General features: G+C 40.4%; 1 protein-coding gene across 4 annotated transcripts in view; it reads right to left on the bottom strand.

Moving 5' to 3' along the window:
• PPP3CA (protein phosphatase 3 catalytic subunit alpha) overlaps positions 1 to 25,867 on the bottom strand; it is a 338,286-nt gene that overhangs the window by 15,683 nt on the left and 296,736 nt on the right. For 2 of the 4 annotated variants that reach the window (XM_068231640.1, XM_068231655.1), the window contains exons 9-13: positions 21,652 to 21,777; positions 18,408 to 18,479; positions 11,202 to 11,228; positions 7,894 to 7,978; positions 1,834 to 1,931 (exon numbers count right to left, since the gene is read on the bottom strand). In XM_068231640.1, coding sequence (XP_068087741.1) covers positions 1,834 to 1,931; positions 7,894 to 7,978; positions 11,202 to 11,228; positions 18,408 to 18,479; positions 21,652 to 21,777 — 408 coding nt within the window. The remainder of the gene's footprint in view (positions 1 to 1,833; positions 1,932 to 7,893; positions 7,979 to 11,201; positions 11,229 to 18,407; positions 18,480 to 21,651; positions 21,778 to 25,867) is intronic. The other 2 variants (XM_068231648.1, XM_068231663.1) reach the window with 1 other exon arrangement.

Raw genomic sequence — 25,867 nt, 5'->3', positions numbered from 1 at the left:
TGATGATATAATATTGCACAAAGATGACAAATATTCCCAACTGCACATTTATTTAAAAAAAAAAGTCTAAAAATGTACATTTCCCACATAGATAAGTCCCAAGTGCAATGTTAACGTTACTGTGCACATGTAGCTTTCTTACTACAATAAAAAAAATATGGAAGACAGCACAGTTGACCTCCTGAAATGCTAGCTCTAAGGTGACAAGCAAATTCATTTCTTGAGGTAAAAAAAAATGTAAGTCCTTGTTCTCAATTGCCACGTTAAACGTCAGTTTATTAGAAATAAACTGTGTCAACAAGGAGTTTAGTTGGCTGCGCACAGATCAATAATTCTGACGGATCTGATCACATTCAAATCGATCAGAGATCTAATCACTCCAACACATTAGATTTCCAATCTGTAAATGTCCAACTGATTTCAGACAGATTGTCAATCAAAAGGGTGATTGAGCAGTACATTTTCATCAGGTGGGCAGAGAAAGGAACAGCATGAGATTGATTGCTACACAGAGTTCTCCTGCAGCACCAACTATAGGGATGGTATGTGTAATTCTAATATCAATCCAGATATTACAGTGTACGTACTTGCAGTGGTCAACAGAAAACCTTTTTCATTGACTAATGGTATTTGAAACAGAATCATCTATCAGGTCTGACCATGTGACAAGGTAAAAAACAAAAAAAAAAAAACAAGGTGCCAGACTGCAGATCCCAAAACCCCAGCACTTAAGTAGAAACCATGTGTCTACATAAGTAGGTGAACCCTGCAGTCACAGGCAGGGATGCTCTCATGAGTAATAATGAATGCGTAAGCAATCAAATTTGTTATTCAAATAAGCGTTAATTAGCTCAGGTGTGCAGCAGGGAGTGAAGGAGCTATTTACAAACAAGAGCGTGTCCTCCCTGAGCTCCAAATAGCTTGCACGCATCCTATTGGTCGCGTTGCAAGCCTCACCACCATGCACTTCCTCCTTCTGGCTTGAAGGAGGAAGAGCGAGCAGTGAGGCTTGCAACACAACTAAACACTTGTTATTACTCGTGAGAGCATCCCTGGTCACAGGTAGAGGGTGGAAAGACCCAAACTCTGGTAACGGGAAATAACGGGCTCTTAGGGTTTTATGCGTGCATGGATAGCACAGAATCCATTTCCAGAGGTACTGCTTATAATTTACACTAACTAACAATAGCTGTTAGAATTTGCCTTGATCAATTTCGTGTTCAGGGGGGGCTTTTATGGTTTACAGATGATGGAAGCCTCAGGTACACACAGAAATCCAAGCAGGGTGTAATTTTTTTTTCGAGATTAACCAGATAGTTCAGTTAATGAAGTGCATTAGAACCTGCATCACCCAGGTCCACAATGCCAATAAACCTGGTAACCCAAGTTCTAGGACTTTTCTTAATTGCTTACAAAACGTTTGAGTAATGCTTACCTAGAATACATAACTTGCAAAAGTTCACTTTTGCTAGGAAACCTTTTCTTCAAAATTTTGAATTTCAGCTCAAATGTGGTTTTGATCTCCATTTTTGCAGTAGTTACAATGTCCATATGGCAAAACATTTTTTTTTTTAAACGACAAGTTATGATGTTGTGCTTGATAATTAATACATTACCTTATGTCCAGAAATTGTCCATCCAGTGGCCAAATTAAGTTCCAATAACCATATTGCAGAATAGAAAGGACTGATTTCTACATTGTATCTCTCGCCATCATGTTTTGCTTTCTCAGTCTGGCACATACTCTTCATAGACTAGCGATGATAGTACTGCTCTAGCAATATAAATTTGGAGAGATGTATTTCACAATAATATACAATAGGACTTCCTTACCGCTCTGGATAGATGGTTTTCCTCCAGAGAGGACCCCACTCGGCAGCATCCCAGTAGGTGTAAGACCTTTCAAAGTCAATACACTTTCACTCTCTTCTCTGTTCCCCAAAAAAAGAAAGGATAGAAAAAAAAAAGGAGTACAATTATTGTTTATACTTTGACTACATAAAATGCAGGCATATTGGCAGGAGAACATTCATCACTGAATCAAGACTGTTATCCTTAATCAGAAAATGTGCCTTGGCTAGATACCCTTCATTAGGCCAGCTGTAACATTAAATATATAGGTTTGAAGGTTTGTGAAGAGTTCAAATCATATAGTAAGGTTGGCCATAAACACTATCAATAGATTTAATATGCTAATAAATCTGTAAAGTCCACGTTCTATACAAATTCCCTCAATGAGACGTCTATTGCAACCATTAAACATGTATATTGCTGTACACATTTTCCAAATTATTCGACACTGAATTACTATTAACTAATAAATGAACAGTTACTACTTTAGCGACTTGGGACTGCATAAGGCTCAACTACATTTTGTATGATTATTGTAAGAGTGACCATGTGTGACCCAACCACTAAATCATGCTACGGATCTCAGAGCTAGTTATATGAATCAGGGCATAAAAGTTTTTCTTAGAGAAGATTAGCAGTATTTATGGGTTGTCCGGTGCACTCACAACTGCATACATCATTTTTCCAGTATGCAGGCGATGGTCACTGCAGTGGAAAAAAAAAAAAAAAAAAAAGTGAAACATATTCACATGTGCATCATATTCACTTGATGACTTGTCGGGAGATCACTGTAGAAATTCCTAGGAACAGTGCAAGAATACACTTACTTACCTTGAGACATCCGTCAGTGCCAACCAGTCACAATTCACATTGCATATGATAATGATAGTACAGCAAGTGCTGCTCAAAGTAGGGGCCAGAACAATGTTAACTGGAGCTTTGCCAGTTCTTTTCCATTATGTGGATATTGGGTAACAAAAAAGTGAGTGCAATAAAATGAGTCATATTTAACCTTTATACTATACACATTTCAAACCTTTTTTGCAGAGTGATAATGTGACTATCAAGTCATTTTTTTCTGACAGAGGTTAATTAGGAATACACCATCCTACACAGTAGATGTCTTGATATACCTCTATACAGTATATTGTGTCTATTTTTTTACATGTTTTAAAGGTACTTTTTACATATTTTTCAAATAAAGAGTACTGCATTTAGGAGCCGTGCTGAACTTTCTTTGGCTGTTTAAAAGCACACCTGAAGTGAGAGGAACTCCATATGGAGGCTGACATTTATTTCCTTGTAAACAATCAGATAGTCTGGCTGTCCTGCTGAACCTTTTTAATACTTTTAGCCATAGACCCTGAACAGGCAATGCTGATCAGTTGCACAGATTGATGTCTGACTAGATACATGCTTGTTTCAGGTGCGTCATTCAGACACTACTGCAATAGTCAGAAATAAAACATGGCTGCCAGGTCAGTACATGCAATAAAGGCACAAGGAAAAATGAGCATCAGTTTGTACAAATCGTAAACCATTTGTATAATTACAGATATTCTACTATCCCGAAAAGTACAATATCCATTATACACACATTTTTCTAACCCTTTCCTATCTGCGCATAACACTAACATCCCCCAACACTAACTAAGCACCCCTACAACTAAGCTCCTCCCAATCAATAAAACATTACCCGGTAATTAACTCAACGCCCAAAGTTTGGCGACAGTGTAGCCAAACCTCAGTGCACTACTACTCCCAGCGATATAGCCACTCGTTACCACGCATCCTCTGTTGGTGCTGAGTGTTCTGCTACGTAGTAGCAGATCGCCACTACTGTTATTTTCCTTTGGTACCTTTGGTGGCCGCTATTTTTGTGCAGAGGGTTCCTTCACATAGTAGCAGAATTTCAATGCCGCTATTTTGCTTGAGCATCTCCGGAGCACAAATTTTTGCAGCAGCCGGTCATTTTTACATGGGCTCCTATGGCAGCACCCAATTTTCCGCTTCTGAGATTATGCCCATTTCTCCTTTTTCCCCTCCGAGGCAACTTGTATTTTTAAAATGAAAAAAATATGGCAGCCTCCATATACCTCTCTTCAGGTGACTCATTTTTTATTTTAATACAACTCTTCTAAAAATACTTTTTTTCATTGAGCAGTGAGGCAGTGCAACAATACTACGCCTAACAGCAGCTAGGGCTTTTTCAAATAACTGCAATATTTTAATTCTGGTTGGTTGCTACGGGTTACCGGACCATGTCCTTATAATTATGCTTGAATAGCTGCAGATAAAACCTATACAATCTACAAGTAAACCATTGCAAGCCGCGTTTCATAAGCATTAAAAAAAAAAAACTTTTGTAACATATGGATGCTAAAAATGCCAAGGTAGGAACATATACCCAGTGCTAGCATTCTGGACTGAATCTATTGCATTACTATAAAAAGATGATGGCTACTTAAAAGGATTATAAAATGAAAGTGAGATGTCCTCAATCAAACCTTCCTAGTTTTAATTACAAGCTTAATTTCCCAGCTATCCTTCAATAATCTTCCAAAAGATCATTGTGTTCTATGGTCAAGCACAGTCCATGACTGATCTCTATTACAGGCATTAAAAACCGGTTTTAATTAAACATTTCTTCCATGTGGAATCCAGGAACTCACCCTGTCTTAATTCAAAGCATTAGTCTTCCTACAATAACATGGTTGTTTTAAGGGCAGCACTTCTATATGATGCTGTATTTACATGAACAGCGAGATACGCAGCACGAAGAAAGCAGCAGCTGAAAGCTATGTTTACACCTGTGATGATTGGACCCTTTGCTTTTGGCTCAGCTCCCAGAATAAATTGGAACATAACACCAAGCGAGACCAAGGACCTAAAATAATTACTTGAAAGCACAGCGAGAGAGGCTTGGAGGAGAGTGACAGATAATCTCCCCATGACCTCAAAGAAAAATGCACAGGTTATTGCTTACAAGACAGATGCTGTGCTCAAAGAATCAGCAGCACTTTGTGAAGAAATGACAACACAAACACATATCGAGCAAAGTTCCAAGGCGGTAATAAACACTGCTATGGCAAACAAGAAAATGGCATTATACCTTAGAATATCAAGTGCTGACACATATTACTTTGCTTACAAAAGCATTGTACAGTATAGCCAAGCCTGTGTAACATTCATTTACAATAAGTTTTGTAGTCTCTTTAGAAATATGCAAGGGTAAAGATTTGAATATTTTCAAACAAAAAAACTAATTTAGAAGTTAAACTATTGAAAATGGAATTTGGGATCTAACACGAACTTGAATGAAATTAGAACTATTTTATATCAAACAAAAGAAGCAGCCCAGTACATAGCAAATTCCTCAGCAGTGAAAGTGGTTAAAGGACACCTGATCTAAAGGCTGCCATACACTGGACGATTGCCCCCAGATTGACCAGCAGATAGATCCCTCTGTGATTGAATTTGATCAAAGAGGGATCTATTGGCGGTCTACACTGCAAACAGATTTTGAATCGATTTCACTATGAAACCGATTCACAATCTGTGGAGCTGCCGCCGCCCCCCCCCCCCCCCCCCCCCAATACATTACCTGATCCGGCGGGCGCGAGTCCGCTGTCTCTTCTCCGCGCTCTGCTCCAGGGCTCCAGCTTCCCTTTACTTCCTGTCGGGGGAAGTTTAAACAGTAGAGGGCGCTCTAATGTTTAATTAAACTTCGTCCGACAGGAAGTGAAGCCAGCCGGAGCCTTTCGGAGAAGAGACAGCGGGGACACGCGCCAGCGGAACAGGTAATGTATTTCCACTAGCATCGGTTGTCGGACATTCGAACTCCGCTATCGATGCACTCCTGACCTGCCGGGGATAGAGCGAAATCTTCCGCGCGGACAGATCGACGGAAACGATCGATTTCGGACAGAAATCGATCTTTTGGTCAGCGTTTGTGATCGAATCTGTGCAATCGTTGCGCAGTGATCAAATCTGCTGTATATCGGCGGGGAATAGTATAAGTGTATGGGCCCCTTAAGAGGGATTTGGAGGCTATATACCAATTGCCTTGCAGTCCTGCGGATCCTCTTCCTTTTTACCTATGGCCATGCACTTACATATTTGCAGCAGATTCGACCATCAGATAGATTTCTGTCAGATGCCTGTCAAGTCGCCTCTGACAGGAATCTATCTGTGCGCCACACACTAGGAACAGATTTCCAATAGATTTCAGAATGAAATCGATTTAAATGCATTATTGGATTATTAGATCCAATGAAACTCTATGGGCCATCGATCAGCTGCCAGCAGATCGACCTAGATTTTCCACCCAGTCAGATAGATCAAATCTGCTGAAAATCAATCAAAATCAGCCACAAATTGATCGATTTGCTAATTTGATAGAATAGATTTCCGATCGATTCCATTGAATCGATCGGTGGCTGAAATCGATCAGTGTATGGGCCCCTATAGACCCCGAATAAGCATGCAGATGAGGTGTTTCTGACTGAAGTCTGACTGGATTACCTGCCAGCTTGTTTCAGGTGTGTGATCCAGATACTACAGTTCAGCACACACCAAACCTCTTATCTTCTAACAGTAGCTTAACTTTATTCAGATTTTATTCATGCAGTGTAGTGACAAAATAAACTGACAAGTAGATATTTAACATAAATTATAACCCAAAATACACCCAACAGTGCTCAATTCCACTGGATCCAATGGCTAGATTACCATGGAAGCTATAACACAGAGGTTTAAGCCATTAAATACATGTCTAGGCAACCAGCCCAAGAGCAAATTTTCTGGCTTGAGGACAGACAAAAAGCCCAAAACAGCCTAAGGCCATTGTCTGTTGCCAATTTTTTAATAACGTTTTTAATGGCTTAAACACCTGGATTTCAGTTATGGTAACCATCTTCTTGCCAGTTTATTCCCTGGTTTGTCATTACACTGCATGATTAAAAATATCTGAATAAAGTTAAGCTACTATTCAGAAATTAAGAGCTTTGGAGTGTGGTGGTCTGCATATGCGACAACTGAATGGGTCCTGCGATTGCTCTGGTGGACTGACTGTTACACTTCAATTGTGTGAAGGCCCGGTAATTAACCGTACCACAGCCAGCCAGTTATTCAAAAAGCCCAGAGTTCAGTGTAGCCAAACTTCGGTGTACTACTGTTCCCGCTGCCACTACACAAAAGCAGAACTCCATTGCCGCCATTTTTGCTGAGGCAACTCCGGCACCCAAATATCCAGCTATAGTCTTATTTCTAAGCTTAACATGAGCACCAATGAGGGTTCATTTTTCCCTGCCAGGCAACTGGTATTGTTTAAAGTAAATAAATATGGCAGCCTCCATATACCTCTTCAGGTGACTCATGAATTCTCATTTGGTACAACTCTTCTAATAAGACCTTACTCATTAAGCAGTAAGGCAGTGCAGAGTGCAACAATACTATCCAACATGCAAAAACTAAAAGCAGAATACTAATTGAGCAGTGCCTGTCTAAACTGTGCTCTCTCCAGTCCCCTTGCTGCCCATGAGCTTTCCTAACACAAGCTTAGTTTCAATAAGTCTAAAAATACAACAGACTACTGTGAGGAAATTCTCTGCTGCACAGTTTACTTTCTTGTGCAATAGACTACCTGGGGCAAAATTTGACCTGGGGGTAATGACACGAAGCAGGTAAGGTACAAAATGCTGTCAGTGCTACTCTGTGTATAAAGAATGGGGAAAGAAAAGCCTAAGTCAATATTCCATACTTATCAGTGCTGATCCTAAGTTCAGTAACAATATAAAGTTGAGGAACCACCAGCTAAGTGGAAACTGTCGCTCTACTGCTCAGATTCTGGTAAACTTAGATCTGGTTGGCTGCTATTAGTTTGAGCACTGTTCCACTTCCCACTGCCTTACTGAATAAGTCTATTGGTATTTTAAAACCATACCTCTATAAAGAATGAACATCCATTGCTCTAAACATGAGGGAAAAAAGCTGCTATTTGATATGTCAGGAAAAAAAAAAGACACAGAAGAGATTTCCCACCTCAGTACACTGAACACTCTTGCCATTTTCCCAATAGCTCGGATCTTGTTCCTGATTACTTCTTTACGAGCTGCAGCTGTTGCTCCTGTAATTAATACAATTAGAACAAATGTCAATCTTCAAGTCTCTAATGTACATACAGAGCTATGCACAGCACACATGCACTATCTGCAAAAAAATGTAACTTTCCATTTTCTACAACAAAACAAAATTGGGTCCAAACGTTACATGAGTATGTATCACACAGAGTACTAGTATGCTTTGTCTCACTCTCCAAAGATGGGCATTAATGATACAATGCTGCAGTCGATTGATCGTTTCCAATCACACCGGTTGAGCCCATTTTTTGGGATGATCGGATTGGTTAGCAGGAATTCAGCAGTTAATGGGCACCACCAATCATTTCTGATCAATTACCATGGCCACAGAATTGTACCATTAATGGGCACCTTAAGACACACACGCACCATACAGACACACACAGTATTCTTTTGCCACTTTATCATATATTGGCACTTCAAATACAATGAACTTCAGCATGTACAGAGACATATCCAAGAGCAGAGGCAGAATTTTTGAAAGCTATTCCAAATCTGCCTAGCACCAGAAAGGCGACATGCTGAGAATATTCACACTCTGACATTATGCAGCATTAACATTACTATATTCATTCACTGACTCACTGGTTATTACCGTATATTCTTGTTTATTACTATCCAAAATAAGAAAGTTTAATTTTTTCATAACTTCAGCAAAAATGCTTTTTTTTCAAAGAGGAATTCCAGGCAGTTAAGATAAACCCCTCCCATCCCCCCATGCTAGGTTGTGCATTGTTAAGTTTTTACAAATGGAGTGATTTTTATAAGACTACAGTGAACACTTCTGCAAATTAATTCTAAACATCTTTGGCTCTAGAAACCTCAAATGTAAGTATAGTCAGACATCTCCATTATGAGAGCACTTAGCAAGAAACTATGCATCGCAGTTCATATTTGCTGCATAACAGAAACTTATTTTTTAATTTACAGCAGCAAGCTGAGTGAACATTAATAGCTGCAGTGAATGTACATGCACACTATGATGCCCTAAATGATGCAATATACCTTACATTATAGAATGTTAAACGCCTAGTACAGCAGCCTGTATGTACCATGCAGCCCTGCTGCCTGGCTAGCCTGTATGTACCGTGCAGCCCTGCTGCCTGGCTAGCCTGTATGTACCGTGCAGCCCTGCTGCCTGGCTAGCCTGTATTTACCATGCAGCCCTGCTGCCTGGCTAGACTGTATGTACCATGCAGCCCTGCTGCCTGGCTAGCCTGTATGTACCATGCAGCCCTGCTGCCTGGCTAGCCTGTATGTACCATACAGCTCTGCGCTGCCTGACTAGCCTGCATCTATCTCTTGCTGCCAAGCTGGGGATGAGCATCCCAGTTTGTCTACCTCCAGCCAAGTGGTTTTCAATTCTATGAACCAATGGTATGTGTGTTGGATTCATACATACTGTATGTGCTAACTGTATGTCATAATTGATCAAATCTGGAAGTAAAGAAATATTTGTACGGCTCTATCCACTGTCGTGAAGTTATACATAATTTATGAGAAGTTAAAGATATAAGGTCATCTTATTATGCACATCATTTCTTAGTGTGCATCCTTAGTGTGCATGTCATTTCATGGGTGTTCCATTTTGGACAAGAGGAAGTCCAAGTGCCCTTGGTTTTTAAAAGGTAAAACTATGATGACCAACCATAAAGATATTGGCCTCAATTTACTAAGCGTATCTCCTGTCTTTAATAACTCTTCTGAGCTGTTTCTACAGTTATCACAATTATATCACCATGGTGATAACTGTAGAAACAGCTCAGAAGAGTTATTAAAGACAGGAGGGAGATAAGCTTAGTGAATTGAGGCCTATGTCTTTTCATAACTTAGCATCATGCATCTTCTTCAGGAGATGGTGATTTACCAGTCTTTTTCTGAATTACTGTACATGAATTAAGGTTTACATATTCATAAATATTTGAGCACCATACGTTGATAGTAAAGTATGCCTGACCTAGGCAAAGCTACCTAAGGTAAGCTCGCTCAGAGGTAAGTTAATGCTGGGACCACCTATCTGTGCATTGTCCGCTCCTCTACCCTTCACCAAAAAGTTGAAAAGTTATTAAACATACATAAGAATATGTTGGGTGTGTATGGGTTTGTGGAGATCTTCAGACCATTCCCACTGCCCCCATCAAACCAAAGAATATATGAGAATGTACTCAAAGCACAACTACTATGGTAGGACACCTTCCTGTGTCAGAATGACGACTACTCAGATACACAGATATGACAATAAGAAAGTCAATGGTTAACATGGATATGCAATCAAGGTGTGACAACATGCAAGAAGTAAAAGGTAATTTTTACAGTTTGTGTTGCAATTTTCTGTTTATTTTTTTTTTCTTTCCCAAATGTGCAAAGTTCAAACTTGTATACAGGCGACAAGATGATACTTAGAACCTTACCTCATTGCATTTTACCATAAAAACACACTGGACAGGCTAACAACAAACAGGTCTTTTTCAATATTCTAAATCATGACTTAATTAGTAATTTATCTTGAATTTTTGAAGAAAAACACATTTTGTCATTATAGATGTCGCAATATATTAGGACATTAGATCTTGGACTAGTTTTATCTCCTCCTACTGGGGGTGGGTCTCCGTTTTCTTTTCAAAAGCACTGACTGTCGGCTGCTCAGTCCAACTGCTAAAATAGTGTGCAAGTAAATAGGGAGGCCAGCCTCTTTGTATAGATCCTTTCTAATGGAATGCTTTTGTAAAGAATAAAGGAACTATTGAGCATCCCCCATGTGGAGATGGACTAAGCCAAAACCAGTCAGATCAGTCAAACTTCTTTACCCACTGTAAGTGATAGCAACATAGGGAAAAATAGTTTAAAGAGCATGGTCCAGGAAAAAAAGTAGTTTACAGTGCATTTTACTGTAGAATAATAATTCATCTGATCTATGTAATTTTATATTTTTTTTTCTCAGTAATGGCCCTCTAACCTCTTACTATCCAATACCGAAATGAAATATTGTTCCTAGAGATCGCACACATATGTTATGCCCTTGTTCAGAATCCAGTACAAGATATTTTTTTACACTTTACAAAAACATGAAGCCATCAGGCCTGGAGTTGAGCTGCACAGCTCACCGTATATAGAGCACCTCACTGCATGCCTTGGTTACAGAGTATTAAGTGGCAGCTTGAAGTGTAAACCCACACATTATCAGCTCTGCAAGTCCAAACCATGTAATACCTTTTTTCTGTGCATAAATAAGATGATCTTCTTATGAAAATCCAGAGGCACACACAAAGACAAATGAGATTGGAAGGATGAGAAAGAAAAGGGAAAGAGTGAAATGGCTACTAAAATAAAAACGGCAGAGGTGTCTGTAAAGTACAACAAATCATTAGGTAAACAAAGGACAAAAAACAAAAAAAAAAGAGAAACTGAAAAGAAGTGGAACACACAAGCTGTGAGTAGGTTAGGTGATGCCATTAATGAGATCGCTTATAAAAATGAAGACATGCCATTATTGTTTGAGAATGACTCAACGACAGGCATTCCGTAGCAGTCACATGCTATTATGTGAGTCACAATAAATACTTCTTTATTACTACATTCATCTACTAGTGACTCAAACAGGTAATACCTATGTAGAAAAAAAATGTGTAGTTAATCTTCACACTAAATCAAACAAAGATTAACAATAAGAAAAACTGTAGTGTACCGTAATTCAAATACAAATGTCAATAAGACAAAATAAAATAAAATAAATATACCACTCTACCCATCTAAAGTGGCCAATTAGAACTCCTACATCCATGGTCAAACTTCTGTATTTGACGCTGTGGATTAAAGTGGGATGCTTGGCAAATATTAATAACGCATGCTTGTAAAGAAAGCAGTATACGCATCTGCTCCAACGTTATGGCTAACAGGCCTCTTGAGGCCTTGATAAAATTGCATTCCCTTCTCATTGACAAATGATGGCTCTGGCACTGCGATCCTCTCCACAGATCACGGCTGTAATGTCTGCTTTGAGCCCCAGAACCATTTACACTACGTGGACAGAAGTAGAGACTGCAGTGTGATCTAAAATGCCATTAAAACCTGCAGCTGTCAGCAGATGTAAGCATTGTCACATCAGGGCAGCTGGAGACCTGTAATTACCAAAGTGCCAGTGTAGCTACAACAGACGTGAACTTTTTGTGTAGTTTACTACTTTTAGAGGTTAAAGGTAACCTAAAGCAAGAGAGATATAGAGACGGCCATATTTATTTCCTTTTAAACAATGCATATTGCCAGGCAGCCCTGCTGATTCTCTGCCTTCAATACGTTTAGCCATAGACCCTCAACAAGCATGCTGATCGGGTGCTGTGACTGAAGTCTGACTGGATTAGCTGCATGCTTGTTTTAGATGTGTGATTCAAGCCAAAAAGCTCAGCAGGATAGCCAGGGAACTGGTATTGCTTAAAAAAAAAATCAATATGGAAGCTTCGCTTTAGGTTCTCTTTAAAGGACAACTGAAGCAAGAGACACAGAGGCTGCCATATGTATTTCCTTCTAAGCAATACCAGTTGCCCGGCTGTCCTGTTGATCCTCTGCTTCTAAAACTTTTATCCATAGACCCTGAGAAAGCATACAGCAGGTCAGGTGTTTCTGATAATATTGCCAGATCTGACATGATTAGCTGCATGCTTGTTTCTGGTGTTATTAATTAAGACACTACTGCCGCTAAATAGAACAGCAGGGATGCCAGGCAACTGGTATTGTTTAATAGGAAATAAATATGGCAGCCTCCATATTGTTCTCACTTCAGTTCTTTGAGTTAAGTTGTGTGCCAAAAAAAGTTGCACTTTGCTTGCAGATAGCCTTTACTGATAAGTTTTGCAGTCCTTTGGGTGCACCGAGAACTTCAAAACAGATCCACTTGTAGCCAATAGAGGTTCCTTTGTGAGTCAGAAGATGATGATTGCCACAGGATGTTCAAAGATACTAGAATGGTCTACCAGATTCAACCAACCTGGTTAGCTGTGCTTAAAGGGAACTAAGCACCCTTTCTTTCCCTGGAATTTCTCCTGGTTTGTAATAGCTATAGGAGCTATCATGTTCCCCCATCCCCTTCTTATTTACAGAAGTCACAGATGCTATGTTCACACACTCCCACTGGATAAGCTCTTTGAAAAAGTTGTACTAATTACCCACCCCCTCTGTTGATGAAAAGGTATGGTTTACTTCTTGGTAATGTATGCAACAAAACAATTACTTAAGTTCTTAGCTGCCTAAAAACCTCTGCGGTTGGGCCGTCTGGCTGAAGTAGGCTAATAAAACTTGTGCTAAACTATAAATGTAAGAATGGAATGTGAAATAGAAGTTTTAATAATGAGACACATCGTTGGAATGCATTATTAATGTGCTGTTAGGTTGCCCTGGGTGCTAAAAATGGTGTGCTGTTCACTTTAAACCTCCAGTGGTTCCCAGCTCCACAAATAATTCAATAAATGCGAAGGAGGCACTCAAAAGGTTTTTTAAACTTGGGTTTATCACAAAAGATCAGCACATGAACAACATGTTTCATGGCTGTCCCATTCCTTTGGTGTGAGGAAGTGGGCAACCCTGAAACATGGTGTGTATGTGCTGATCTTTTGTTATAAATGCAAGCTTAAAGAGGCGATTGCTATACCCAGATCAAAGCTGTAGGAATACAGCTGCAAAAATACCAACAAAGCAAAAAGTTAAGAAAGAACACCAGTGCTTGGCCAGCTCTGTAACCTGTATTGTCAACTGCAAATAAACCCTCAACACAGTGGCATTTCCATAAGAAAGTTTCTCATGAGACTTTATGACAGAAATCAGTTTCTCACGTAGGACAGAAACCGCAATTAAAAACTGTCCAGAAATTCTGCTCACACAAAACCTTTCCAAATGCAAGTCATACAAATGTTCAGCATTAGAGCAGAATATCAATATTTTGTAGATATGAAGGTTTGTTTTTCTCAAGCTAATTAAAAGCTAAATGGTTTAGTTATTGCACCGTAAGGCAACAAAGTACTTTTTAATGGGCTGTACATTAGCATTCTGTACAACTGGCATAACTGCTGAAATACATAAGCCACTCTTAATATTCCATTTTTATACAGCCATGGTTTTCCAGTATCCATTAACTTTCTGAAATAAGGCTGGCGAGTTCAGCTATTTACATGATAAAATACAAAGAAGAAGATGACTTATAACTAACAAAACCCTTTGCAATTTTACAGAGAAACAGCATTTACTTCAGAAGATAACTTATTGTGTAAAAAAATAAATAAATCCAATATTAAAGTTGTCCCCATCTGCACTTGTCTTATGGGAGATTATATTGTACTGTATAGACAACATTATGAAGTGATATAAACTCAGGCGTTTGTTGTATATCCCTAAATGTCTATCTGTAATATAACAAAAAATACTTTGAGTTATTTATATATTAATAATTACAACTTAGAGAGTGAAGCCTCGAAAATTACCTGTTTTTATTAGCCAGTCCTTTTCAGCATTAAATGGCATAGATAAAACACTGCATTCCCGTGGCTAAACGAGGCCTTAATCACCCAGGAAATCCCCAGGGCAAATTGCGGGGCTCCTTCCTGTTGGAGGCAGAGCTTTGTGCAGTAGCTCAGCCTCTATTCGCGTCAATCCCAGCAGATCGCCGCCTCCTCCCGCCCCTCTCAGTCTTCTTTCACTGAGAGGGGCGGGAAGAGGCAGAGATTCACAGGATTGACGTGACTGGAGGCTGAGCTACAGCCCAAAGCTCTGCTTTTCCGGGCAGCAAACCATGACTTTGAAAGTTGTGGAATTTTGCCCCGGGATTTTGGGGTGATAAAGGCCTCGTTTAGCCGCAGGAATGTGGCGTTTCATCTATGCCATTAATGCTGAAAAGGACTGAAGCCTTGAAAATTACCTGTTTTTACTATCCAGAGTCTCTTTAATCTAAAACTTACTGTTACTGCTCCCCTTACACTAAACTAAATACCATCTAAGGATAGTGGTACTGCATGCTGAAAATCTAAGGCCTATAGGACTTAAGCAGTTTCCTTGTTTAATTTAAAAAAAAATGCACTTTAAACCATAACATATACTTTAAAAAAACCTATAGCTATAAAATAAAACTTCATGTTGTGCAGCCATTCTTCTGTGAACTAAAACCCTGGCTTTTAATTTAGCTGTAGGGATAACAGTTGTGCCTGGATGAGTGAATCTGTGAATGCAATTGTGTGAACATTTGCATGTGAGTGTGCGAAGGGTTAATAGATTTTTGCTGTTTTCTAGCCACACCCCCTTCAGCACCTCCCTTTCCCTAATAATTTATTTAAGGTCCTAACTAGAGGCGATGTGCCTGGATATATGTATGTTTATTCTTATCATTGACCCCTGTGGCTAGGGTCCAATTCGGTGCACTCCCCCTTCCCCTGTATGTTTGTCAGCATGCAGACAGCTTATGCTGGTGTATGCGCATTGTGCACATGGACACATAACATTAGCTCCCTTGTGCGATTGGTAAGATGCACTGTCTTTCCCAGGAGAGGAAGTTAGGATGTGTGCTCCTAATCCATTGATAGGTTTGATGCAATGAATGTGTTTGCATGTCTGCACTATGCATGTTACAGGGCCAGAGTTAGGACACCTATGTTTACCTGGGTACTTCTGCGCAGTATAGGTGATTAAGCATAAGAATGCATTCTTCTGTGAACTAAAACCCTGGCTTTTAATTTAGCTGTAGGGATAACAGTTGTGCCTGGATGAGTGAATCTGTGAATGCAATTGTGTGAACATTTGCATGTGAGTGTGCGAAGGGTTAATAGATTTTTGCTGTTTTCTAGCCACACCCCCTTCAGCACCTCCCTTTCCCTAATAATTTATTTAATGTCCTAACTAGAGGCGATGTGCCTGGATATATGTATGTTTATTCTTATCATTGACCCCTGTGGCTAGGGTCCAATTCGGTGCACTCCCCCTTCCCCTGTATGTTTGTCAGCATGCAGACAGCTTATGCTGGTGTATGCGCATTGTGCACATGGACACATAACATTAGCTCCCTTGTGCGATTGGTAAGATGCACTGTCTTTCCCAGGAGAGGAAGTTAGGATGTGTGCTCCTAATCCATTGATAGGTTTGATGCAATGAATGTGTTTGCATGTCTGCACTATGCATGTTACAGGGCCAGAGTTAGGACACCTATGTTTACCTGGGTACTTCTGCGCAGTATAGGTGATTAAGCATAAGAATGCATTCTTCTGTGAACTAAAACCCTGGCTTTTAATTTAGCTGTAGGGATAACAGTTGTGCCTGGATGAGTGAATCTGTGAATGCAATTGTGTGAACATTTGCATGTGAGTGTGCGAAGGGTTAATAGATTTTTGCTGTTTTCTAGCCACACCCCCTTCAGCACCTCCCTTTCCCTAATAATTTATTTAATGTCCTAACTAGAGGCGATGTGCCTGGATATATGTATGTTTATTCTTATCATTGACCCCTGTGGCTAGGGTCCAATTCGGTGCACTCCCCCTTCCCCTGTATGTTTGTCAGCATGCAGACAGCTTATGCTGGTGTATGCGCATTGTGCACATGGACACATAACATTAGCTCCCTTGTGCGATTGGTAAGATGCACTGTCTTTCCCAGGAGAGGAAGTTAGGATGTGTGCTCCTAATCCATTGATAGGTTTGATGCAATGAATGTGTTTGCATGTCTGCACTATGCATGTTACAGGGCCAGAGTTAGGACACCTATGTTTACCTGGGTACTTCTGCGCAGTATAGGTGATTAAGCATAAGAATGCATTCTTCTGTGAACTAAAACCCTGGCTTTTAATTTAGCTGTAGGGATAACAGTTGTGCCTGGATGAGTGAATCTGTGAATGCAATTGTGTGAACATTTGCATGTGAGTGTGCGAAGGGTTAATAGATTTTTGCTGTTTTCTAGCCACACCCCCTTCAGCACCTCCCTTTCCCTAATAATTTATTTAATGTCCTAACTAGAGGCGATGTGCCTGGATATATGTATGTTTATTCTTATCATTGACCCCTGTGGCTAGGGTCCAATTCGGTGCACTCCCCCTTCCCCTGTATGTTTGTCAGCATGCAGACAGCTTATGCTGGTGTATGCGCATTGTGCACATGGACACATAACATTAGCTCCCTTGTGCGATTGGTAAGATGCACTGTCTTTCCCAGGAGAGGAAGTTAGGATGTGTGCTCCTAATCCATTGATAGGTTTGATGCAATGAATGTGTTTGCATGTCTGCACTATGCATGTTACAGGGCCAGAGTTAGGACACCTATGTTTACCTGGGTACTTCTGCGCAGTATAGGTGATTAAGCATAAGAATGCATTCTTCTGTGAACTAAAACCCTGGCTTTTAATTTAGCTGTAGGGATAACAGTTGTGCCTGGATGAGTGAATCTGTGAATGCAATTGTGTGAACATTTGCATGTGAGTGTGCGAAGGGTTAATAGATTTTTAATGCTGAAAAGGACTGAAGCCTTGAAAATTACCTGTTTTTACTATCCAGAGTCTCTTTAATCTAAAACTTACTGTTACTGCTCCCCTTACACTAAACTAAATACCATCTAAGGATAGTGGTACTGCATGCTGAAAATCTAAGGCCTATAGGACTTAAGCAGTTTCCTTGTTTAATTTAAAAAAAAATGCACTTTAAACCATAACATATACTTTAAAAAAACCTATAGCTATAAAATAAAACTTCATGTTGTGCAGCCAACCCCAACTCCCCCCCCCCCCCCCCCCCCACACACACAAAAAAAGAAAGTATAAATAATGCCTGCAGCTTCCATAGGTTGAAAAACTTGGTCAGGGTTAATGACTGTAGGTATAGGATACTGGCTGAAACTGAAAAAGTTATCATTTAAATTCGTTATAAAACTCTTCACCAGGCCAAATCATAGAGGACTTTAGTTGTAAAAGTGTCAAGACAAATACATTGCAAACATGACTGCAGTATAATAGAGTATGCATTCATATTTGTTTGATTGTGGGTTAGTATAGAAACATATGTATTAGTGGTGTTGTCTCACATCATCCACTGACAGAAGCAGGGAAACATTGTTAAAAGATGAATTATATTGGTGGATTATAGTACAGCTCTTGCTTTTCCCGTGGTGTGATGACAACACCAGGCCAGGAGAGGAGACATGAGTTGACTTAAAACCTTGTCACAATTTACTATATAATCCAGTTATCATTCCACTGCCTCTGTTGCTCAACCAGACATGGCAATCCTTCTTCCACTACATTCATCCATAAAGTCATGCATCACACCCATATGCATGGATACAGACATGTTATTTTGACTCAGACATCTTAAAAACATACAGGCAATCTATTATAAATACAGGCAAAGGTTAATGCAGTTTGTTACAAAGCATAAGCAGTCTTGAGGACTGGGGGTGTTCTTACCATCAGCATCGTCATCTGATACCAGTTCATCATCAGAGCAGATGCTTAGTACATTTACCAGCATTTCTGTCACTGTGTAGAGGAAAAAAAACAAAATATTTACCATTGCTGTGTGACTTTCAATGCTCTATACACTAACTATACATGGATCTAAACTTTATTAACTACTCTGTAAAACATTCAGGGCTTATTCACAGTGGGACCTTGCGGAGCTGCGTTAAAAACTCTTATATGATAAGCCTATGGGACATTCACTGTGCCACGTTATCGTCGCATTGTAACGTGTAGCATTATGGTAACACACTGCTGCAGTACGTTACCAGGTACAGGAAAGCATACTTTTCATTGCCTGCATGCTTTACTGTACCTACTGTATGCGATGGTAACACAGCGTTAATCTGCGTTACCACCTTTTTTTTGCATTGTGTTATAATGCTGCATTGCGACTTTAACATTGCATTACAACACAACGTCCCACTGTGAATGTAGCCTCAGACTTATTTTAAAGTGAACCTTAACTAAAAATAAGCACAAGAGTTTCACATACCTGGGGCTTCAACCAGCCTCAGTTCCCCCGCCACAGCTTGGTTTCGTTTCTGCCGATTGTCCACTGCATCCTTGTATGCGTTTATGTCGGCGAACGCCTCCTGCATAGGCGCACTAAGAGGTTCACTCTTACTGCACCTGCGCAAGACTCTCTCGCCGTCGTGAGCGCGTACAAGGATGCAGTGGACCGCCACCTAATCAGAAACGAAACTAAGCTGCTCTCAATGTGAAATGTATCTGTTAATTTTACAGCTGTCAGATTTGGTAAACCTTTCACCACTGCAGTGTTCCTTCTGAAAATGGTTGTTTTTGGGATCCAATGCACTTCCTCGGATCATATGGGTCTATTCGCACAGGCTTTTGGCGGCATTATGTTATGCCGATGCTAAACTCTTCTCCGCAACTCAGCAGAGAAGCATTTGGCATCGGTTCCCATTGCATTTTGAGCCCCCAAAGGGGACACACTACATATAGCATCCAAGATGAGACAAGTTGATGGGATTGAGCACAGCGATAAGGGGACAGCAAAAGCCAGTACAGACTTTTAAAAAGCACTGTCCATTCATTCGAACCCAGCGACCACGTCCGTGGGAACTGGTGCTTTCACACCCAACACATTGCTAATGACTCCAGTGTTAAGTGCTTTGGATTATTTAATACATGCAATGTGCAAATCACATGATGCAGTTGTATGTGCATAGGCAAGCAAATATTAACTCGCTCAGCAAGTGAAAGAAAGAACTTGTTTGAACTTTTTTTTCCTCATGTCAAGTTCATTCCATCTAATTCAATCAGTGGTTTCAATGTGGGTAGGGCATTTTTAATGCTGAAAATTAGGTCAGATAAGTGCTAAACTTATCACTTGCTCTACTTAAAGGGAACCATAGATGAAAAACAAAGATTCTATACATACCTGGGGCTTCCTCCAGCCCCATACGCTCTGATCAATCCCACGCCGCCATCCTCCTCTGCCTGCAGCTACGAGAGCCGGCTCCCCGCTGTTCTGTCAGTCGGAGCCAATCTAAGCATAAGGGAAGTGCGCTGTTTGTGTATCTCTGCAGCAGCCGCTGGCGTAGAGGGCACACTTCTCCTGCGTAGCTGGCTCCAATGAAGTCAGTGACGGGAGACTGTTCTCGTGGATGCAGGCAGTGGAGGACGGCGGCGTGGGATCGATCAAAGCGTGTGGGGCTGGAGGAAGCCCCAGGTATGTAGAACATCTTTTTCATTTTCCCATCTAGGTTCATCTCTGGTTCCCTTTAAGTGAGATTGTATTCCTTATTTCAGAATGGTGCTTTTCTAACAATTTTTTTAAATCATTTTTAAGCTAGGTTCACAGTGGTGCATTGCGGCATAACAGCCACTTTGTAACACAGCTTGCCCCACTGCAATGTACCACCTATGCCATCCTCCCAGTGCATCAGGTGCATTGCAGTATAACGGCATGCGGCATCTTAACGTATTGCAAGCAGTGCATTACCGCAAATGCATGAGCCACAATTCTCTCTGTGATCCTAGCCTTAGGGAAAATTAAACAACAACAAAAAAATGCATAGTGCCCTGCCTTAACCCCTTCACCCACATGCTGGCTGGTATGGCCATAAAGGCTGAGCCTGACAGCATGAGGCTCTACCACACTTACAACACCAGCTCACATTGTCCTTGACATGGGGGTCTATGCAAAAAAGGGGATGAAGACTTACCCTACTCTTGGAACAAACCCCTGTCCATATTTAAGGAAGAACTCCAAATTAAGAGCAAACTTGAAGCGAAAATAAAACTTATGATATAAGGAATTGTATGTGCAGTTCAGCTAAGAAATAGAACATTAGTAGTAAAGAAATTATTATTGTGTTGTTTTCTAGTACAGGAAGAGTTAAACTTCAGTTATCTATGCAAAAGAGTTTCTCTGAGCTCTCCAGCCCAATTTGGGTCAGCTACAGTGCTGTTTTCTGAAGCAATTAAACATCAAAGAAAGACAGATTTAGATAAGGTTTTACTGCAGGTAAGTTGAAAAGGTCATTACCGCTGCTCTGTTTTATACTGTAGTTTAAAATTCAGAGTGTGGTTTGTAAATTGTAAGTACAGAATGATGCTATGTTAGAAGAAAAAGCTATATATCTGAAAATAAAAATTATGAGACTTTTCTTTGCTACTAATGTTTTATTAATTATCCCTACTACACATACAATTCACTATATCATACTTTTTTCTGCTTTGTCAGTTTAACAACTCTTTCACTAAATGGGATTAACGCTTAATCATTAAGGCGAAGTACACACGTCCAACTTTTCCAACCAACTGGTCATCCAAATGACAAGTTGGAGGTGTGTAAGCGTAGTTATGCGAGTTCAAATGACTGTCAGGTCCGTACATACAAACGACCAGTGGTGGATTGACCAATGAATATGCCGGCACATGCATGTAGAGGTGCAGGATACCAGGATTTCTCGTAACGTGATGAAGTACGTTTTTTTATGACTGAACGTCCAAGTCTGCCAGACAACAAGTAAATTAGTTCATCGGCAGCTTTGTTGGACGTGTGTACGTGACTTTTAAACATGTCTGCCTGACAGGTCGTTCAAACAACAATCAGGCATAATGTTGGAAATGTGTACGCACCTTTAGTCATGTTTGAAAGGCTGCAACTCAATTGACATTAATGAAATTAAGAAACATTATACAAGACCAATTTTCATACCTTTTTCTCCAACAAATGGTAAGGACCAAGTAAAGACATCCATAAAATTTGGAAGCCAGTAAGGGTGTGGGGAACAATTAAATTGCCTTATGTTCATGACATTGTTCTCATACTTCAATACTGCAGCTAAAAAAAATAAAAAAGACAGTAAAAACATTATTCCAATATACTTTATAAGGTAAACCTTCACAACAACCTGTAACATTACTGTGCAGGCACTGCATTATGAAGCAGAGCTTCAGATCATCTTCTGTAGGAAGACTACTGCAGTATGGATGATGAAGCGCTTTATCAAGAGCCTGAGGTGAATAGATCTGAAGACCTAGCCCAGTCACAGATAAAAGGAAATGAAACGGGACCTTAAAAGAAAACTGCTTTGGTGTGAAGTGCATTACAGCGAATAATGGCCTCTTGGCACGGAGTGAAATTCAAAAGTTATTAAGAAGACATTTTAAACAAACTGCAAAGGCTTAGTTGGCAACAATTATTTCAGCTCTGCAGGCTGGAGGCAATTCTAATCTTTAGTGATAAAAATACATCAAGCTTAAACATAGGTTTTATTTCTTAAAGATCTATTGTAGGGAACTTCCAGTGTAAATCAAAAGGCCTTTTCTGCTCAGAACTCCTCTCTGTACAGTCAAGGAGAGGTTTCCACTTCACTCAGCCCTCTTTGTATACACAGAAGTAAGAATCTTACACTACACACACCGCTCAGCAGATATTGTTTTATTTACGGACAGTTGAAATGGATAGTTTACGGAAGAAATCATTGCCCTCTTGCTTCCTATTAAGTGTTGTGGAGTATCTTGTGCATTTGTTGTAAGAATGGTGTTTGCCTTATCTTGGTATGGGTGGTTGATGAGCACCGATATCAATCGTGCTGCATGTGATAATTTTCAACCCTGCACACTAAACCAACCACTGATTTTGGAATAAAGTTTATTTCTTGGACTGCAACATACCTTTGTGACTTCTCAATAGAGTTTACTATCTTTCTAAATTTAACAAAATATGCAGGATGCTCGTAGCAAGTAGTGATACGGGTGGAATTCTGGATTTTGTTTTTGTTGTATAAGTGGTGATATACATTAAAAACAAACAACTGAGAAAAAGATACAGCCAATGATATTTTAGCAATAAAACAGAAAAAATACCAGTATTCTGACTCATAGCTCTCAACAAAGGCTCCACGTTTGCTCTAGCGCTCTTTGCATCTGTCTTGATAACTCGCGTTCATTGTCTTTGCATACATGCAAAAAGGGCGGCATTGAAATTTGGGCACCGGAAAAAGCTGAGAGTATAGGGCAGTGGTAATTTTGATCATAAAATATATGTAAAATTAATACTTTTTTTTCTAAAGCTAAACCTAACCCTATTCTTGCACATCAAAGAAAGAAAAAACAGAAAAAGAAAAGGACTGGCACTGCGGTCATGAGACAACTACGGAGGGGTTTCTTGGTACGGAGGGGTTTCTTGGTACGGAGGGGTTTCTTGGTACGGAGGGGTTTCTTGGTACGGAGGGGACAGGGTGTTAACCTTCCGTGTGCTCAGGGTGCTGAAGAAGCCATCAATTATATCATGCACTAAAAGATAAACCATCCGGCACCACGCTTACAGGTCCATTAATCTGTCATTTATTGCATCATTTTATCCAAGTCATGCATTGATCCATGATTCAGTAATTCATACAAACTAGTATATCATACCCTGTCCAATAGTTGCTGTGGGGCAATGTGGGAGCAGCGGTCCGCCTGACGGCAGTTTCGCTCGAAAACGAGCTTCTTCCGAGGCACCGTGCGCAACTATTGGACAGGGTATGATATACTCGTTTGTATGAATTACTGAATCATTGATGACTAACCCTATTCTTACATGAGCCTTCCCTCTTCTGATGCCTAACCCTAACTGACTTCCCACCAATTCCTAACCTTAGTCGACCCAACTGCAATGCCTAGCCCTGACAATCCCCTCATGGCAAACCAGCTGATATCAGAGCCACTTTCTCGGCATGTAAAATATCAGGTGCCAGGTACGTTTGGGCCTCCATAGGTGAAAGTCAATTATGGCTATAAAGGGAAATTGGAGGGCCCAAATTCCCAGTTCTGGCACCACCACTGTACTGGACACTTTGTATATGAGGAAAGCAGGGAGAGCAGCGTTATTCTCAGGCTCTTTTAGTCAGGTGCTCCATACAGCTAATTTTGGTGGGTATTTGGCTGTCATTGGCTCACCTACTAATACTTGTCCTGTGCTAGTCCTGCATTCCTCTGTCACGCCCCAACCGGCTACTTTTTCATGCCACCCAGCTGGAAAAAAATTCTGGGGAGAACACTTGCATAGGTGGCTAAATTTGTACCCTGTGTATGATCACTGTAGAAGTAGGACTTCATAGTTTTTATTACCTAGGTACGAACTGCACAATATTATTTACCATGTAATACTATAATTAGTAATAGTACAATACAGTTACACTTTCTATAATATACTGATAACAATTTTGACTAATAAAATAAGACCAGTCACGTGCATACATGTCAGTTCAGTTAAATATTTTTATTTTATTTCAATATGAACATTGACATACATGAAATATGAATATTTCACAGTAGAAACACCAATACGAGTTCATTTTCTTGACCCCACAAACATAAAATGTGAAAATTACACTGTACCTTTTCTGGGTTGCTCATTTTCCTGTCAGTTACAAAGTAGGAACGCTTCACATTTGTGAAAACACAACATGATGAAGACAGCAAGCTTCCGACAGAATGAAAAGTCCACTGAACTGAATGAATATTCTCTGCCCCACTTTCCAGCTTAGCCACAACCATTAGCTCACTGATTTAAAATGTAATACTTGCATAAAATAAAGCTTATTCATAGTTTGAAACAAAATATTAAGTACAGGCACAAGGCATACAGCAAGTATTATCAATTGCTAACCAAGCCACAGTACAGCCTGGGGCCCATTACTGACACTGCATCAATCACAAAGCTGCCATGATTTACTGAATCACGAACATGCCTCAATTTCATTTCGATTCCCGGAGCGACCGCAATTTTGCTATTGATGCGATTGGCTTTGGAATTGCTCCCAAAATGCTGCCAGCATCATTTTGCGATTGCTCTGCAGTTACAATGCTGCAAGTGGGACCACCCCTATAGGGGTCTACTGATGTAGTGCTTTGCCAATTGGCAAGCGCTGCAAAAGCGCTTCCAGTGGGTCCCAGGCCTAAGTAACACTATGGTATACGGTGGCAACAGCACAAGAGACTTTCAACCCACCAAAAACATGGGGAAAAAAACTGAAATTAATTTCAGAGAGGGAGAGACACAAATTTAGGTAGTTTACATGGAGAATTTCCCATTGGTCAACACTGGATTCTGGGTATGTCCAACAAGGAGATAAGCGCTACACCTTGCCCGAGTACACAATTGTACTGCAAAGTTGGAGCTGCCCCTTCGGAAAAAAAAATCAAACACTAAACAAACGAAGGTTGCGCATAGACAACTGCTGCTATGTGTGCTTAAAAGTTTATAAGAAGTTCATATGAAGCATAATCATTCCGCCTGAGGCCTTCAATATACAGAGGCAGTCTCCAGAGGTGAGTCTACTGGTCTTTCCTATCACCTTCACCAACACCCTGTGAGCAGACACTCACCAGATATATAGACCTCCACTCAGGTCTATTCAAGCCTTGGGACACTTTGGGCCGCCCCCACCACACCAGAACGAACAGTCGCCTCCTTGGACTTTACAGCAGATGCATCTCCATAAGACCTCAAAATAAATGCCTTACATAGCGTGATACCGTCATAATTTATTAAAAAGTTAAAAGCAATTACACTCACAGATTCTCTTCTTTGTAAAACAGCGTAGAGTTTGGTCACGGGCTCTCCCCCGTTTAGTAGGGCCCCGGCTGGCACTTGTAGTTCCTAGGCTGCTGGTAGAGTGGCGTGCACTTCCACTCTAATCCCGAACCTCAGCGCCGCTCGTCCGCCCCCACTCGTCTTGGCTTTCACTTCCTTGTCCCAGACCCCGCCTAGACCTGAGTGGAGGTCTATATATCCAGGTGAGTGTCTGCTCACAGGGTGTTGGTGAAGGTGATAGGAAAGACCAGTAGACTCACCTCTGGAGACTGCCTCTGTATATTGAAGGCCTCAGGCGGAATGATTATGCTTCATATGAACTTCTTATAAACTTTTAAGCACACAT

This window comes from Hyperolius riggenbachi, chromosome 1, assembly GCF_040937935.1.
Source record: "Hyperolius riggenbachi isolate aHypRig1 chromosome 1, aHypRig1.pri, whole genome shotgun sequence".
NCBI classification, from domain to species: domain Eukaryota; kingdom Metazoa; phylum Chordata; class Amphibia; order Anura; family Hyperoliidae; genus Hyperolius; species Hyperolius riggenbachi.
This window is presented reverse-complemented; position numbering and strand designations above follow the sequence as displayed.